The sequence below is a fragment of the Nicotiana tabacum genome, chromosome 5 (assembly GCF_000715075.1).
Source record: "Nicotiana tabacum cultivar K326 chromosome 5, ASM71507v2, whole genome shotgun sequence".
Taxonomy (NCBI): Eukaryota; Viridiplantae; Streptophyta; class Magnoliopsida; order Solanales; family Solanaceae; genus Nicotiana; species Nicotiana tabacum.
The window spans coordinates 54,105,405-54,119,466 of NC_134084.1; the positions used below are offsets into that span (position 1 = coordinate 54,105,405).

General features: G+C 34.8%; 1 protein-coding gene across 1 annotated transcript; it reads left to right on the forward strand.

The window, feature by feature from the left end:
• Positions 1 to 12,429: 12,429 nt before the first annotated feature.
• On the forward strand, positions 12,430 to 13,203 carry LOC107778462 (pentatricopeptide repeat-containing protein At5g08510-like). Its single transcript, XM_016598720.1, has one exon. The coding sequence runs from the start codon at positions 12,430 to 12,432 to the stop codon at positions 13,201 to 13,203; it is 774 nt and encodes a 257-aa protein (XP_016454206.1).
• The last annotated feature ends 859 nt before the right edge of the window (positions 13,204 to 14,062 follow it).

Here is a 14,062-nt window from a genome sequence, read left to right on the forward strand (position 1 = left end):
TTGCTTGTTTGGATAGTATGAGTTAGACGTATATTGTTTGGTATGGCGGAACTCTGTCTCGACCTTTATGATATTTATGTATTCTTAGAGGCTTGTAGACATATGTCGTGTACGTGGAAGATTGTACGGCCTTGTAGGCATATGTTTTGAGTTTATAAATGATTATGTTGGCCTATTAGGCCTGTATGTCACGTGTATATGACGTGTATATGATGATATAATAAGAAAGATACGTTACATTGGTTGAGTAAGGTACCGGGTGCCCATCGCGGCCCATCGATTTGGATCGTGACAAAAGTGGTATCAGAGCAGTTCTGTCCTGGGGAATCTACAAGCCGTGTCTAGTAGAGTCTTGTTTAAGGGTGTGTCGTGCACCACACTTTTAAGCAGGAGGCTACCGGGCATTTAAGACTGTCACTCTTTATTTTTACTCTAGATCGTGTGGTAGAGCTCACTTATAAGAATTCAAGTCCCGAGCTTCTATTTTTATTCATAATAAAATGATGCCTACGTTCAGAAGGATGATCGATAAGAGATATAATGTTAAAGTGTTGAATTAGAGGAACTCGACTTTGTATCATGCTTATGATAAGTAAATATGAGATCTTCATCAGATCATGTGCGTACTGAAAGGTGTAAGCCTCTTGATAAGGAGCCTTAAGGCAAGAATGCATATCCACCTTTATGGTGAAAGGCAATGAGAGATAAAGAAGATAAATAATAGTTTCAACAAGCAAAGAAGCAAGATGAAGAAGGGTACGAGGCGCGCAGTTAATGAAGGTTAACAACGTTTAGAATTGAGGCAGAAGAACATAAGCTTTTTGAGTTATATTCAACAGTAATAGAGGTTTATACAATTGGTCACACCCATTGCAGTTATGCCCTGTGGGGGCTAACAGGTATAGTTAAGATAAGGATGGGATATCAAGATCCGGCTGGGGTTAGAGTAACCCAAATTGGTAAATGGATAACTTTAATTTGTTGGCATTTCCGAAGGGTATTACAAATGTTCCAATAGATCTTCTTGTGAGATACCCAGATGGTTCACCCTAGAATATTACGATTAGATATGAATACTAGCATTCAGAAGATAGGCACTGAAAGCCTGGATGGGATAAATATTACCTTAAACGTGGCTCTCATCCCTAGTAGAGAGAGGATGTTGAGCAACTCAAAGAGCTATTGGATGGAGCAACGGGAAGATAAAAGCGAAAGAATGTCGTATTGAAGTTTTCACAAGAAAAGGGATATACAGAAATATTAGCAGAGTAATAAGAAGAGAGATAAGAAAGCATTATGAATAAGGTGTGATACATGGATGAAAACGGTAGAGTGTTACAGAACCTATAGTCAAATGAAGGAAGAGACAAAAGGTGATGGGCCTTAAGACAACGAAAGAGTATAGGCCATAAGGTTATATCCTCATTTTGAGAAATAAGTTCGTAACTTCAACGCGACTACCAGAGAGGAGAGTTAATCCCCAGAGTAACAGAAATTAGTATGGACTGGTACACAAGATAAACTAAAATATGAATTAGGGACTGAATGATTGGAAAGTACTTGGCATCACGGGAATTTCAGATTTCGTTCCGGTGGTAATAGAATGGACCACAAAAGAAGATTAACGATGAATTCAGAGAATAGTCATTCAGGGAGACGCCTCTCTAGAGCAAGCAATGTGAGCAAAGTTAAGATAAAGAGACTGTATGTGCCAGTTACGCGAAGTGTCACCCTCGCGAGTAAGGGAATTTGTCATCCTTGGTACGGAAGAATTGCCGCAAGGCGAGTAAGGATCATTGATGTTGAGAAATGACGCCAAAGATGAAGAGGTAAAACATCTATAGGTAGATCCTTGTGGCTTCAGCTTTTAGTACAACACTAAAGGGGGAATATGGAATAATGTGACATTAAGCCAGAATTAAGTGGTTCTAGTGACTATGGAATGGTAAAGGAAGAACGCGATAAATGAAAGAGGAATGAGATGGCACTTACCCAAATCTTACAGACGTGCTACGATTCAAGAATATTGTGCAAGCACAATGTCAAGGAGAGGAAGTAAAGGTTCTTGCCCGAGCTGTTATTAATAAATAAGGAGCCAGTGCGAGATATAAGTTAAAACAAAGTAAATATCCCAAGAAAGATTACGAGGAATATTGATACGAGAATGGTCCAACTAGTAGTTAGTAATTGGTCAGGAAGATCTCAGTTATGGCTAAATAGGAGGTTACGGGTGATTCATCAGATCATGTAAGATAAACATAGTAGAAACCAACATGGAGAATTCAGCCTCGCAGTAATATCATTATAATACTTGAGATATATTCAAATAGGAGTCGGGGTAATTGCAGGTACCGTATGAGTGTTGTGGGTATAAAAGAAAGTTCCACTGGGAAGGTAATACAAAATATCAATTCAAAAGCAATCTTACAAGCACAAGGGAACAGGGGTAAGAAACTACAGATAGTTATAGGCAAGGAAGGACATCAAAAGGTCTGTAATAAGCTCACAGCTTTACGAGGGTCAAAGGTTCTCCCTAAGTACTACAACGAAAGACTAGCTGAGGAAATAAGGAAGAAGGCTTCAACTTAAGCACAATGACCTAAAGAGGAAATGGTCATGTAACAACGGTCTCACAACAACATTATAAGTACTCCAAAGGAAAGTGGCACTTACCCTGACTAATGAACGGAAAGTAAAATTAAAAGTAATATTCAAGATCATATGAGTTGCACAATAACTCTGGCATGTGTGGGCACTAGGATAAGCTATGTATGGACGCAACAAGGGGAAGAAAGACCAGGAAAAGTAATAGCTTACGTTGAAAGAAATCTAACATGGAACGAAAGAATTATTCGATCAATGATCCAGAGTTAGTACGTTATGGATACACTCAATATTTTGGAGCATTATCCAGGCAGCATATTTGTTGACAATCATACAACCATAGAAGACTCTGGTATAAGTTAAAATGAAAGAATTGAGCGTAGGGCATAGACAAAAGATTGAATTGTTAGAAGAATGTGTCATGGATATTCCGTAATGCCCATGAAAGGCTAAGGTAATAACTGATACCATGAGCCATAGATCGGAAGATAGCTTAAGCCTACGTAAAGGCTGATCAGAAGGAAGAGGAAACTAAAGAATTACATCACCCAAGTAAATCAGGAATCTGATTATTGGACCTAGAAAAAAATTATAGAAGTTGTACTTGAGAACGTGATAGAATCACTCTTAATATCAGATGTTCTAGAGAAATAACACAACAACCATAATCTATAATGGCTCTACAAGGAAGCCAGTTAGAAGAAGTACCAGCCTCATAAGAAGTTAGTACGAAGCTTCCACCAGATTGCGTATGTACCATAGGTGCGAGTATTATAATAGAACCTAAAGTTATGGACATGAATTACACCTAGGTGGAAGGGAGGTCAGGAAAGAGATAGAAGATACGATGTGAGATTTTAAGGTAAGTAAGGTAAAGGTGAATAACGTACGAGATACTCAAAGGCAGAATATGTGAATAGTCCATACTTCAAATTGAAGGTTAGAACTGTTGAGATTCAATATCCAGGAATAATAGCGGCATCGTTAGTAGCATACCTTCCAACCTATGGTCTAGGTATCGAAAAGCTTGACTAAGAGAGTAAAGAAGAATTAGAGACGATGCGATGTCTCGCTTGATGTTCCAAATGACATAAGAAAATCTATGACGCAGGCAAGTTGAAAGGTTGCAAATAATATAAATAGAGATGTGTAGGTCAAAAGTTATTGTATGGTGAAGCGACAAAGTTCTAGAAGATAGGAGTAAGGATAAGAATATGCGAATGGGAAAGTAACAAAATGGATAAGTCCTTAGAATTAAGCCCATGAAAACAATAAGAGCATATGATTTCTCAATGTTATACAAAGCTTATTGTAGCCTGAATGAACTCAAAGAAGTCAAAGACAAATGGCATTTAGAAAGAATGAAATGCTGACCCAGTAATAAAATGAGGGTACAGTTGTCACAGATAAAGGATGAAATTTGGGCCTTCGTTTGAATAATGATTTGAAAAAAAAATAGAAGAAGAGGAGGAGAAAAAGATTTCGCGGACCGAACGAAATTAAGATACCCCATAAGCTGAATCACATTGAGACACTATGAAATACGATTATGGGAATCACTTCAAATATTCCTCAATACAACGTAAGCCCTAGCGGCAAAGTATTACGTAAGATATTTCAAGTTACTAGTGGTATATTGTAGATCAATATTGAGGTGAATCAACAATGGATGGACAAAAGTCACAAAGTATGAGATGATATTAGGCGGTCATTCTAAAGATGAGGTAGTAGTTATGAAGCATTAAAGGACGTAAATTTATACATATGGAATAAGCAACGAGTGTAAGTTGGGATTTGGTAACAGACCTCAGCAGCGATAAATTAAAGAAAGAGTTATGGTAGTAAATTCATACGGATGGCCAAACGGACCGATGCGATGAGATATAGAAATATTCATGAATTCAACAAAGTATCGAGCAAAGGACTTCAATATACCTATAGACGCCCAGAGAGGCATTTTATTAAGCCTTGTATATGTTTATAAAGTATGGCCTAGAGATTGACTAAATGCTAAAAGGAAAAAGGAAAAATAAATCGTATAAGCGCACTTAAAAAGCCAGGGTCATACAGGCTGCATGACAGGAGGTAGCAACGGTTGCGAGATTAGAAAGATTTAGACCACAAGCTATAATATGAGCAAAAAGACTAAAGGGGGGAATACCCTAGACTTTGGATTTATTCACAAAGCAACTGCTTAAATGGCAAGGAGAGTATCAAGGTATTCACAAGAGCTATAAGTTATGAAAATAATAAGAGCATCAGTCAACATTCGAGGAGAAATATTCCAAAGGGGGGAATAATGTTATACCCCGCAATATTACGATGATGTTACGCTTCACAGTATTAAGTTACGACGATGTTGCACCCTGTAGTATTGTACATTGAATTTATCCTAAGGTAATTAATATCAGTCCAAGTAAAAGATTATTTGGAGATTATAAGGATTAGGCTATTTCAAAAGTAAATTTATCAAGGTGAAGGGGGAGCAAGTCTAAGAAAACAAATTTTGTCAACGTTTGGCATTTTGGGATAAAATACGTCCCAAGCTAAAATACCGTGTATTTATGGACTAGTGCCATACAAGGTACTACATGGCCATGATAGTAAGGTATACAAGGTATGTTAAAAGTGAGTAGTATTTAATTAACCTGAGAAAATTTTTAAATTATGTGGGTAATAGATTAATTATCGGGTAATAAAACATTACTCGGTTAACTAATAGGTGGATAAATTAAAATCACCCCCTCCAAGGAAGAACGTGGCAGCCCCGCCATTTAGCATAAGGTGAGTCATTATCTATGTTTGACATGTGCCAAAAGCTTAAAGTCTTGTCAAGAATTTGTTTTAAAGCTTTATGAATCAAAAAGAGAAATATAAAACATTGTCACTTAGGATAAAGCATAAACATTTTAGGTATTTTGTTAAGGGAAAAGAAGAAGCATTTTCAAGCCATCCAAATGTACAAACCTCAGCCCTAACATAAAGCGAAACTTCAATTCTTAAATTCAATTTTTGGGTCTAAGTTCAATCCACGAAGGTTTCCAACGGGATAATTATTTAAAGTTGTTCCTACTCCAGGTATGTTAAGGCTATCCCTTCTTTCTCTTGGCATGATCCATACAAGACAAACGAAACGTGCAAATGCACAAATTCCATAAATGACTCTATTCATAGAAGTATTAAAGATATCTATGTTCTTGAATTTTCATGTGTCATAATATTTTATCATCAGTTCATGAGTCTCAGAAAAATGTGAAAATTGAAAAGAGTTTACTTTATGATATTACTCAAAGGCAAAATGGTCTTATGAAGCTCTGAAAGATTTTATTGTTGTACTTTCATGCATTGCATTCATGTGCATTGACCCATGACCAGATGAAATTATATATGCATATATATGTATGTATATATATATGTATATGGGATATGGGAAAGGTTACGGCGTTATATACGCACCACCACCTGATCAGCTGGTATATGATGATGATGTTGCCCACAGTGGCTGAAATATGATTCAAATGGCGTTATATATGCATATATATGTATGCACTCAAATGGTGTTATATACGCGTATATATGTATGTATATATATGTATATGGGATATGGGAAAGGTTATGGCATTATATATGCACTACCACCTGATCAACTGGTATACGATGATGATTTTGCCCACAGTGGCCTATATGATATGATGGGATGCCTTCAGAGCCTGATGATGTTATGAAACATGTACGTATGCACGACGTGACATTCCTACGCATATGCGTGACGCTAACAGTGATTTATGATTTACAAAAGTTATTCAGACTTACAGGTTGAGTCATGTACTATATATGTCTTCCATGTCTCTTATGTATTTATTTATGTGCCTTACATACTCAGTCCCCTTTTGCCTGGGGACACTGCGTTTCATGCCCGCAGGTCCCGATAGATAGGTCGAGAGCCCTCCAAGTAGGCTATCAGCTCAGCGAAAGATGTTGGTGCACTCCATTTGCTTCGGAGTTGCTTGTTTGGTTAGTATGAGTTAGACATATATTGTTTGGTATGGCGGAACTCTGTCTCGACCTTTATGATATTTATGTATTTTTAGAGGCTTGTAGACATATGTCGTGTACGTGGAAGATTGTACGGCCTTGTCGGCCTATGTTTTGAGCTTATAAATGATTATGTTGGCCTATTAGGCCCGTATGTCACATGTATATGACAGGTATATGATGATGTAATAAGAAAGATACGTTACATTGGTACTCGGTTGAGTAAGGTACCGGGTGCCCGTCGTGGCCCATCAGTTTGGATCGTGACAATTTTATCCCAACATGCCAAACGTGGACAAAAAATCATTTTCTTTGACTTGCTTCCCATCTCACCTTCACAAACTTATTCATCACATGTGAAATAGCCTAATCCTTATAATCATTAAATAATCTTTTACTTGGACTGATGTCAATTACCTTACGACAAATTTAATGTAAAATACTGCAGGGTGCAACATCGTTGTAACTTAATACTGCGAAGTCTGACATTACCGTAATGTAATATTGTAGGTAGAACACTGTCGTAACTTAATACTGTTGGACGTAACATTATCGCAATATATTACTGCAGAGGGTGACATCATCGTAACATATTACTACAGAGAATAACATTGTCGTAATATAATACTACGGGACATAATATTGACGTAACATTGCGGGGCGTAACAGTCCTTTAACAACTACAATGAAAAATAAGGTAGGATTGGTTGTGCCAAAGATAAGGGCTCACTGCACTACTGAAGACCTAAAAAAGTGGGAGAAAATGCTAAGGCCAAGAAATGGCTTGTGTGTGGACTAGGTCCAGATGAGTACAATAGGATCCAAAGTTGTACTACTACCAAGGAGATATGGGACACTTTGCATGTGGCTCATGAAGTAACACCTCAAGTGAAAAGATTTAGAGGAACATTGATGTATTCTCAAAATGAGAATTTTACTATAAAGGAAGGAGAAACTATCCAAGAGATATATACTAGGTTCACTACACTGACAAATGAACTTATGTCCATTGGAAGGATTATTCTTGAAGAAGACAAGGTTGAGAAAATCTTGACAAGGGTTCTACAGTCTCATGGGAAAGCAAAATCACGCCCATTCAGGAATCCAAGAATATTGCTACTCTTCGACTGGATGAACTGATTGGAAATGTTACTGTTTATGAACTGAGAAGGCAAACCATGAAGATGGATACACCCTAGAAGGAGAGAAGCCTAGCTCTCAGAATTGCTGAAGGTTCAGATCTAGAAGATGATGAGATGGCTATGATTACTAGAGAATTCAAAAAGTACCTTATGAGAGGAAAGGGTTCTTCAATAGGTACAACCTTCAACAAGTCAAGAGCTCTTGAGAAACAGACCAATGAGGGTTGCTAAAAGTGTGGTAAGACAGATCACATGATCAAGAACTGCCCTCAATGGGAAATTGAGTGGAACAAAGAAAGGGCTGAACGAAGGAACAGGAAGAAGGAACAGGTTCAACCAAAAAGGAACAAAGGTTCAACCAAGGCTATGGTTGCTGCTTGGGGAGAAACTTCAGATGAAGATTTGGAAGATGAAGCTGAAGAAGAGAAAGCACTGATGGCCATCGGATAATCAGATGATGAACAAGAGGTAAGTATCCTTCATCTCAAAAATAAGATTAAATTTTTGTCTAAAGAAAAGTTGGATGAGCTACTACTAGACTTCATTGATGAGTCTGAGATAATTAACAATGAGAAAGAAGTTCTGTCTAGGAAATGTGTGATCCTAAAAGCAAAATGCAAAAGTCGAGTCTAGGGCTAATGAGAGTGATAACACAAATGCTGAGTTGAAGAACCAGGTTCTTGAACTTGGTAACAATGTCCTAGAACTTAGGTCTGAAAAGTTAAAACTGAAACTAGGAACGTGAAAGAAGAAAGCTGATCAAGATGTAAAAATCTATATGTCTTAACAACAAAACATAAGATAACAGCTAAAAATAAAATAAATAAAATAAAAATAGAAAATCCATTCGAAAGAATAGTATCAGTTATAGACAACAATGATTACAGTTATACATAAATAGACATGGATGAAGATTTAGAAATAGTAAAAGAAAGATTAAGCACATCAAAACGAATAAATAATGAAATGCCAGAAACATCATCAAGAAGTACATCAAGAAGTACATCAAAAAGAATAAATTATACCACTCCACAAAAATTAATAGAACAAAAAATAGAAGAAATAAACCCACATCATTATTATATAACAGGAATAATGGACCAAAGAAAATATCTAATACTAATAAATACAGGGCAGGAAGAGAATTATGTTATAAGAGAACTAATACCAGAACAAGAGATAGTAACAATAGAACAACAAAATTCAGAACTACCAAAAGCGTTAAGAAAAAACGAAGAAACAACTGAAAAAGAATTAATTATTGGAGGAATACCAATATTAATAAATTTTAAAATATATCAAGGAGATAAAAATATTACACTAGGGATAAAATGGTTAGAAAAAGTCAAACCATATAAATTAGAAGATAGGCAATTAACAATAAGTTATGAAAATAAGAAAATAATAATAAAAAGAACTTTGATATAATGCCAAAGATATACATACTTTCCAAAATAATAGTAGAAGGATATTATAATAGATATTATACACCTATGGTGGATACAGGAGCAGAAGCTAATATGTGTAGACATAATTGTTTACCAGAAAGTAAATGGGAAAAGCTAAAAACCCCCATAGTAGTAACAGGATTTAATAATGAAGGAAGTATGATAACATATAAAGCAAGAAATATAAAAATACAAATATGGGATAAAATATTAACCATAGAAGAAATATATAGTTACGAATTCACAAATAAAGATATATTATTAGGAATGCCATTTTTAGATAAATTATACCCACATATTATAACAAAAACACATTGGTGGTTTACTACCCCGTGTAAACAAAAATTAGGAGCAAAAAGAGTAAATAATAAAGTAAGAAAAACAACACCCTGGATTAAAGGAAGTGAAAAGATTACCCAAAAATTAGAAAATGTAATACAAAGTAACCATAATATAGAGATAATCATTTTCTCAATAAATAAGATAAAACCACTACAAGATAAACTAGAATTACTATATAATGATAATCCACTCCAAGGATGGGAAAAACATCAAACAAAAATAAAGATTGAACTAATAGATGAAAATAGCATAATAACACAAAAACCTTTAAAATACAATTTTAATGATTTAACAGAATTTAAAATGCATATAAAAGAATTATTAGATAATAACTACATACAAGAAAGTAATAGTAAACATACTAGCCCAGCATTTATAGTAAATAAGCATAGTGAACAAAAAAGAGGAAAAAGCCGTATGGTTATAGATTATAGAAACTTAAATGCAAAAACAAAAACATATAATTATCCGATACCAAATAAAATACTAAAAATTAGACAAATACAAGGATATAAATATTTTAGTAAATTTGACTGTAAATCAGGATTTTACCATTTAAAACTAGAAGATGAATCTAAAAAGTTAACAGCATTCACAGTACCACAAGGATTTTACGAATGGAACGTATTACCTTTTGGATATAAAAATGCACCAGGTAGGTATCAACATTTTATGGATAATTACTTCAACCAATTAGAAAATTGTATAATATATATAGATGATATATTGCTATATTCTAGAACAGAGAACGAACATATAAAACTACTAGAAAAATTCATACACATTGTAGAAATATCAGGAATAAGTTTAAGTAAAAAGAAAGCAGAAGTAATGAAAAATCAAATAGAATTTTTAGGTATACAAATAGATAAAAACGGAATAAAAATGCAAACCCATGTAGTACAAAAAATAATTAACTTGAATGAAACACTTGATACAAAAAAGAAGTTACAATCATTTTTAGGATTGGTTAACCAAGTAAGAGAATATATTCCTAAATTAGCAGAAAACTTAAAACCATTACAGAAAAAATTAAAAAAGGACATAGAATATCATTTTGACGAAAAAGATAAAATACATATACAGAAGATAAAAAATATGTGTAAAAAATTACCAAAACTATATTTTCCAGATGAAAAGAAACAATTTACATATATTGTAGAAACTGATTCTAGTGATCACAGCTACGGAGGAGTTCTAAAATATAAATATGATAATGAAAAAATTGAACACCATTGTAGATATTATTCCGGATCATACACGGAACCACAATTAAAATGGGAAATAAATAGGAAAGAACTATTTGGATTATATAAATGTTTGTTAGCATTTGAGCCATATATTGTTTATAACAAATTTATAGTAAGAACAGATAATACACAAGTAAAATGGTGGATAACTCGGAAAGTACAGGATTCAGTAACTACAAAGGAAATAAGGAGACTTGTATTAAATATACAAAATTTTACATTTACAATTGAAGTAATACGGACTGACAAGAATGTTATTGCAGACTACCTATCAAGACAAAGGTACCCAAACAGATGAAAGCCAAGAATCAAAAGACATATTTACAATCCTTACTACTCTATCCTTACAGATGGAGAGTATGGGAAAAAGATTACAACAGCTAGAAAGTCAGCAGCATGACTATAAAAATGCGGAGCTAAGTCAATCGGAAGACTCTAAACTTCCAGAGGTAGAAGGAGACGTTGGGAAACTCCAAAAAACCCATAACACAGTTGCTTTATATACAGCTGCAGGTACAAGCAAACAAGTTAGCAAAAAGCCACATATCAATGTAAACCTAAATACCGTATTTGATAAGCCATTTACATCAAAAAAGCGAAGAGAAGCAATAGTTATAGCCCCACAAACTTCAACCTATGCTAATAGCCTACACCACAACAAAAAGGTATATAACCATATTACTCAAACATATATTGAGAATATATATAAAATCCAGACATTTCTGAACCTAAACCCTAGATCAACAACTACTACAGATCCAACACAAGATTATGTAACCCAAAAACTACAGGGATATAATAGGCTTATAGCCCAGCCAAAAACAAAAGCAAACCTAGTAAAAACATGTTACAACTACGGACTACTCAGGGTGGGTCCGTCTAGGACAAGTGTACCCAAAATAACAGACCATCTTGATGCATCCTATGTGCTACATGTTGCATTTCTTCAAGGGTAAAAGGGTCATTTGGTAGACCAATGATAATTGAGGGCGAAAATAAAAGAGAGGGTGAAGTGTTAAAATAAAGCAAGTAGGGCCCAGTTAAGTTTTCTTTCACATTTTTGTTAAGAAAAAGAAAAAAATATGAAATATTCAAAAACAAGATTTTGCGCTTTTTCATCATTTTCCGAAAATCAAAAAATCATAAAAAGGAGGAAAACAAAATCCAAAAAGAGTCTATATGTTTCATCATTTTTCAAAAAAAGACAAAAAAACATGTTTTTCTCTGAATTAGTTGTTTTTTTTAATTCTCGCCCGTATCCAATCTGCCCGAACTACGCATACCTGATTCTCGTCTTTCGGGGCGTGATACGTAGGCAACCCACATAGGGTCCGATCTTCCTAGTAAATCTTAGGCTCTTGGCTTTGCGGTGTCTTAGCCAAATTTTGTACTTCTAGCCACCTTTTGGCCACATAAGTTATTTTGCAAAAATAGCTTCAATCATGTCTTGCATATGTCCAATAGGGAGTGTTATTGTCTCACATAGTGTTTTAGGTATTTAACTTTATTTGGTCTTGATTTTCTCATACGGGTGTGGATCTACTTACCGGAGTTTGAGCATAAACCCCCAGGACCATCTGGTCAGGGCCGTTGCATTTCCAAGAGATGATGGCAATTAAGGTTAAGCCTGATGAAATTACAGTCGCTAGCATACTCTCTACTTGTGCACATTTAGGTACACTTGATATGGGTAAGGTAGTGCATGATTACGTTCGTCAGCATGGCATTAAAATGGATATTTACGTAGGGAACACTTTGGTGGATATGTACTGCAAATGTGGATCTGTTAACACAACCTTGGAAGTATTCTTTAGCATGAACAGAAAGGACACTATTTCTTGGACTTCGATAATCTCGGGCCTTGCAGTGAATGGTTTTCATGACAATACTCTTCAGCTGTTCTCCCAGATGTTAGAACGTTGTAAGCCAACTCATGGTACTTTTATCGGCGTACTACTTGCTTGTGCTCATGCAGGTTTGGTGGATAAAGGTTTGGAATACTTCGATAGTATGGAAAAACATCATGGATTGGTGCCAGAAATGAAGCATTATGGTTGTGTTGTTGATTTGTTGTGCCGCTCTGGTAATTTAAATAGAGCATTTGAGTTTATAAATCTTATGCCTACGGCTGCCGATGTGGTTTTGTGGAGAATGTTGCTTAGTGCTTGTAAACTTCATGGTAATGTGGTTCTTGCTGAAATTGCTGCCAACAAACTTCTTCAATTAGATCCTGATAATGGTGGTAATTGTGTTCTGTCATCGAGCACTTATGCGACTGCAGAGAGGTGGGATGATGCAATGAAAATAAGGCAATTGATGAATGATGGTGCAGTACAAAGGCCGTTAGGATGGAGTTCAATTGAAGTAAATGCGATCGTCTAGCATTCAATGAACCATGTCTTTGAAATGTAAAGTAATTGTCTTTGAGATGAAAAGGATAGGACTCGACAAAGGTATGCAATCATGTATGGGTGAATCGTGTGGTGATTGAAATTGAGGGTTGCTTAAGGAGATTCTTTTTTTTATTTTTTTTATTTTTATTATTTATGTTTTGAGCTTTTCTTTTTGTGTCGTCTTTTACCTTCTAGTTTTGTACAGTAATGTCGAGTTTTTCTTTATTATTGTATTTCCTATTTTGTATTGAAAAAAGATGTGTAATAAATCAAAAATCCCAGGAAAAAAAGATTTTGCATTTCTATATTTCTGTTAGATGTTTTATTTAGAATACTAACTCTAGAAGTTCAAAAAAAAATCTTTTGTGGTTTTCCTTAGGAAATTAATATCTAGAACTCAAAATAAAAATTGCTTTTATATTCCCTTTAGTATATTAAGACTAAAAATTTAAAAAAAAAGGAATTTTTTTAGTACCTCTTTAAAAGTTTTCTTTAAGAATTGATTCCAAAAATTCAAAAAGATTTTTTTTTAAGGTTCTTCTTTGGGAAATTGATGAAAAATGACTTAAAAAAAATTCTTTTATTTTTACTAGAACTCTAGGACATTGTACATAGATGAAAAAGAAAAACAACATACTGTTAAAAGCTTATTTTGGGATTTTATTTCTGATTTAAGACTTCGTAGTTATTATTTTAATTGCTTAAAGTGAATTAGAAGTGAATCGGCTGGCCTTCTCTTCACGAGAGGCGCCATCACTATCGGGTTGGGTTTAGGGTCGTGATAGGCATGATTTGTGCATGCTTGTAATTTTTGCTTGAGATTTACCAAAATTGATATTGTCTCTCTG